The sequence below is a fragment of the Gobio gobio genome (genome assembly GCF_949357685.1).
Source record: "Gobio gobio genome assembly, chromosome: 4".
Classification (NCBI taxonomy): Eukaryota; Metazoa; Chordata; class Actinopteri; order Cypriniformes; family Gobionidae; genus Gobio; species Gobio gobio.
The window spans coordinates 5,440,005-5,444,287 of record NC_137100.1 but is presented as its reverse complement, the minus strand read 5'-3'; the positions used below and the strand labels follow the sequence as shown (position 1 = coordinate 5,444,287).

At 37.8% G+C, this 4,283-nt stretch overlaps 1 protein-coding gene across 1 annotated transcript in view; it reads left to right on the top strand.

Moving 5' to 3' along the window:
- Window positions 1-1,181: 1,181 nt before the first annotated feature.
- selenom (selenoprotein M) overlaps window positions 1,182-4,283 on the top strand; it is a 12,778-nt gene continuing 9,676 nt past the window's right edge. Inside the window, exon 1 of the mRNA XM_079814666.1 lies at window positions 1,182-1,339. Within this exon, the coding sequence (XP_079670792.1) occupies window positions 1,241-1,339 (99 nt within the window). The 5' untranslated portion in view covers window positions 1,182-1,240. The remainder of the gene's footprint in view (window positions 1,340-4,283) is intronic.

Here is a 4,283-nt window from a genome sequence, read left to right as displayed (position 1 = left end):
CACTTGTTTTTAGCATGAATACAAAAGCCTATGGGAAAATCCGATTGGGTTTTCAGTGCGAGGCTCACGCCCACGGACCGTTGGCCAAACATCTGACGCATATGGCACACTTTTCTGGAAACACTTCCGGAGTTTCGAAGTCGTCATCTAATTGGTTGAATTCTACAGGATGCCCGCGAGACGTGTGTTGCTTTCTTTAATGGTTTGCCTGGAAACAAATGCTGTGGAAGAATGATGCCGAACTGTGAAGAACTGTGACAATGAGCGCTTACCAGGATCAACTAAGGGTGTGTTCACACTTGTAGTTCGGTTCGTTTGGTTCATTTGGTCCGGACTGTTGTGAACTTTTATCTTCTAAAGTGTAGGAAACTCAGAAGTGAAAACCAGGAGACTTTGGGATCGCGTTCAAACAGAAGTTATTTTTTTAATGAGAACTCTCTGTGCTGCAGGTCGTGCGAAAACAGTCTAACTAAAGAAGTTGTACATTGTATTTTATCCTAACCCCAAAAAAAAGAAAAGAAAATCTCACTCCTACCTGATCGTAAAAGTTGGCAACCCTGAGAAAAGACATGGAGGTTGCTTCACGCAATACAAAGTCAATGGAGAGCGTTGGACCCCCCCCCCCCCCCCCCGTGTGGGCGTGGCCTAAACGTGCTCTGTCTCTATTGGTCGATCTCATGTGAATGACAGGTTGCCCCGCCCTCACGCCAGTAAATACATCATCAGATAAGAGATGTGGCTGCAAGAGGAAAGAAGGGGAAGATATTTTGAATAGAGATTAAAAATTAAAGAAAGAAGAGCACATGAATAAAAAAAAGCTGAATAATAGCCTAAATACGGCAATATAAAAAATAAGATTTGTACATTTTGATTTCACATGTAAAATACTCCCTTGAAGTATATGATGTATATTTAAGTATTTAAATAGCCTACGTGGTGTATGCATGCATACTAGTAATTATTTTGATGTTTTTAAAGAAAACCCATACCAGCAGGAGCAATACTGTCACACAAACCCAAAGCAAACACTGTATTTATTTAACTTAACCACCCAATCCGTAGTCCCTTTTCACCCTTATGGGGAATTTCTCTCTCTGCCTCTAGAAAGCGAGGCTGTTCCCTTCAGAAACTGTAGAAAAAAGAGAAAGAGCGAAATGTGAGCGTCGTGACGTGGCAGAGTCAGTGTGGAGAGACAGACACACACACACTCGCACACACACACATCCTCATCTCCGGCAGCATGTGGACGCTTATCTTCACTGCCCTGCTCCCATCCGTCATCTTTTCATATGAGGTGGACACGGAGAACCTGAAGGATCTCGCGAAGGCCAGAGTGGAGGTGAGTAAAGGCTCCGGTCAGGACGGAAGATGCACGCGTCCGGGGTCAAGACACTCGGTGTGTAAACAACACATTTACCTGGATAATACACTTCGCCTTCACCAGTCATTCGTTTTAATTGGCAAACGTTTCTACGAAATGTTTTTCACTGTAATCCCTAGAGTAAGACGTTCAGAAAATATAACTTGCAAATCGCATGGTGAATTCATAATGGCTCACGTTATATTTACTTTATAAGCTGACGTTTTAGTTTCTGGGTCAATGCACTTATTTTTCTGAACGATACTAAAATCTGGGACATTCATTAGTTCAAATTGAATGTCAAAATTTAAGTCTGTATAATATTCACGTGTCAAAATAAAAGTCATCACCTGATAGTAGGAAGGTTAAGTGACTTTTGACTTCAAGTCATGATGCAAAGGTATGGAAGTACCTTAGGGCCATAGAAATAAATGTATCCTGAGACACAAGTGAGATCACATTTTGTAAGTTCAGAAAAAGACCCAAATATATCCTATTCATACACCTATTCATTATTTTTCCCACATGAATAGGGAAAAAATTTAACCTTTAGATATCACCATGAAAATGACTGAGTTGATTACTTATATCAAGACAAACCAAAAATGTATTACAAGTCTTTTTTAAATTGTTTGTTAACATGGACAAACGGTGCATAATCTAATTACAGATGTGCTAATTTGCATAAATACCACAACAGATCTAAACATTGGGTACAGCGTTTTTAAAACATTCAGAGATTCAGTCAGTCATGGAGGAGTCTTGAATCAGCCTGAAGGGGTTGTTATTCGCTATAACAACCGCATTGCTATACATTATCCCTTACTTGAGATGAATGACTTGAATTACATATGGCAGTGTAATGACTACAACAATCCATGTGTCCATATCTTAAGACAGCTAACAAGTTATTTGCTGCTGCTAGCCGTGTTAGCTATCTAAATCCTAAACTTGACATCGTTTCACCAAAAATAGTCGTACAACAGCTCAACACACATCCAGATGTGCCCAATAAATTGTAGTTGATCACTAGGTTTTATTAATGAATAATCCAAGTAGGAAAAACAAAAGGAAATTTTTCTTACCTGAGGGACAGCTTAGTGACAGTTGAGTGGACATTTTCCTTTTTTGAAGTGATTCAAAAAGGAAAATGGGATAAAAATGAATATAATTAGGATTGTTAAAATGCAGTAAAAGGTTAAAAATGTATTCGTCTCACATGGACGTGTTGATATATGGTGTGGCTGTCTCAAACGGTTCAATAAATTACAACTTTTATAAATGTAAAAAGAAAAACGTTTAGAAATATCAGGCATAGTTGTCTATTTTAGTAAATGACAATCATTTGTTCCATCCATATATTTCTAAAAGTGTAGGAACTTGATACATTTTGTCACTGAAAACCATGTCCTCCGGTGGGAAACCATATCCATATATTTTAAATCGGGCAATTCCACTGACAAGTTTAATTCGTTGAAGGACCCCATTGACGGTCATGTTACTGTGAAGCCCATGACGTGCACATGGTAAGAGTGTGTGTCAGAATTTTTAGAATATTTAACTTTTGGAACCACAAAAGTGTGTTCATTTGTTGTCCTTTGGTGCGACAGATAATAAATAAATAAATAAATAAATAAATAAATAAATAAATAAATGTATACATGTTAAATAAACCTACTGTATCTGGAAAAATGTTTTTTTTTTAATTTACCATTGTTTTTGTAAATTGCTTCTTTGTTCTTAATCTTTTATATAGCCTAACAAAAATAACTCTGCACACACATACCAGCTGATATACAATGTAGTCTTGATTTGGGTGGTCACTCTGCATTTGAAAGGGTTTTAAATCTTTTAAATCAAGTAAAATGACTCAAAATCAAGTAGTTTAAGCATTTAAGTCAACTTTAATCATACAAAATGTAATTTACAAACAGCAAAATTGTGAGATTTGGGACAGAGTCTGTCCGAGCGATTATCAAAAGCCCGCCACACTCTCACAGATGCAGAACAATTCATTATGTTGGTGTGAAATAAACAGTTATTGAAATGTAGAAATCCCGAAAAAAGTCTGTTAGTGCCTCAGTGACAACCGTCAATCTCAGCTGTCAATCATGACGTCACATCCCCGTTTTTATAGCATCAAATAACTCACTAAAACTAAACTTATTTAAAAAACGAACACTTGAAATGAAATCATCGTCATAAAAACTGCCTTAAATGACACAAACCATCTTTAGGAAACAATTATTTGAAGTTTAATTTGATTGTTTAGTTTGTCTCGCGTCTATTGTAATATATAGAGGGGTGGGGTGTTTAGGAGCTATGCTGGGACCAACCACCGGGGGGGCAATCGAGGCGCGGAAGCTTCAGTTTCTGAGAGGAGTTCTGCAGGCTTGGTGGTGAGCAAAAAAGTTAATGTCAAACGCTGATCACGTTATTTTACATATGCATCTGCTTACATACGATCGCTTGTTTTTTGGCGTCTTCTTCACATGTGTTTTGATCAGGAGATTCTGTACTCTTTCAGAAGATGTGTAATAGCGCCCCCCAGCGTATAACAGAGAAAACGCAGACAATTCTGTGTTTGTCGGGAAAAGAGTTAATGGTGAGACTTTTGTTTTTGTAATCAGGCCCTCAAAAATTGTATACAAATTTGGATTTAGATGTATCCGCCAATAAATCGGTTATCGGCTTGAAAATATAAAGAATTATCGGTTATCAGTGTCAGCCAAAATGTTTATATCGGTGCATCCCTAGCGACTTTTCACTGTTTTCATTTTGTGTTCCAGACACAGGGATTTTTCAGTGACTTACTGCAGATCACACCTTACACCAGTAGGTGGCGACAAGTGATCGTCTATATGAGTGGTTGAATTATCCACTCAACTATTTGTTCAACATCTCTGAATCATTCAGGAATGAA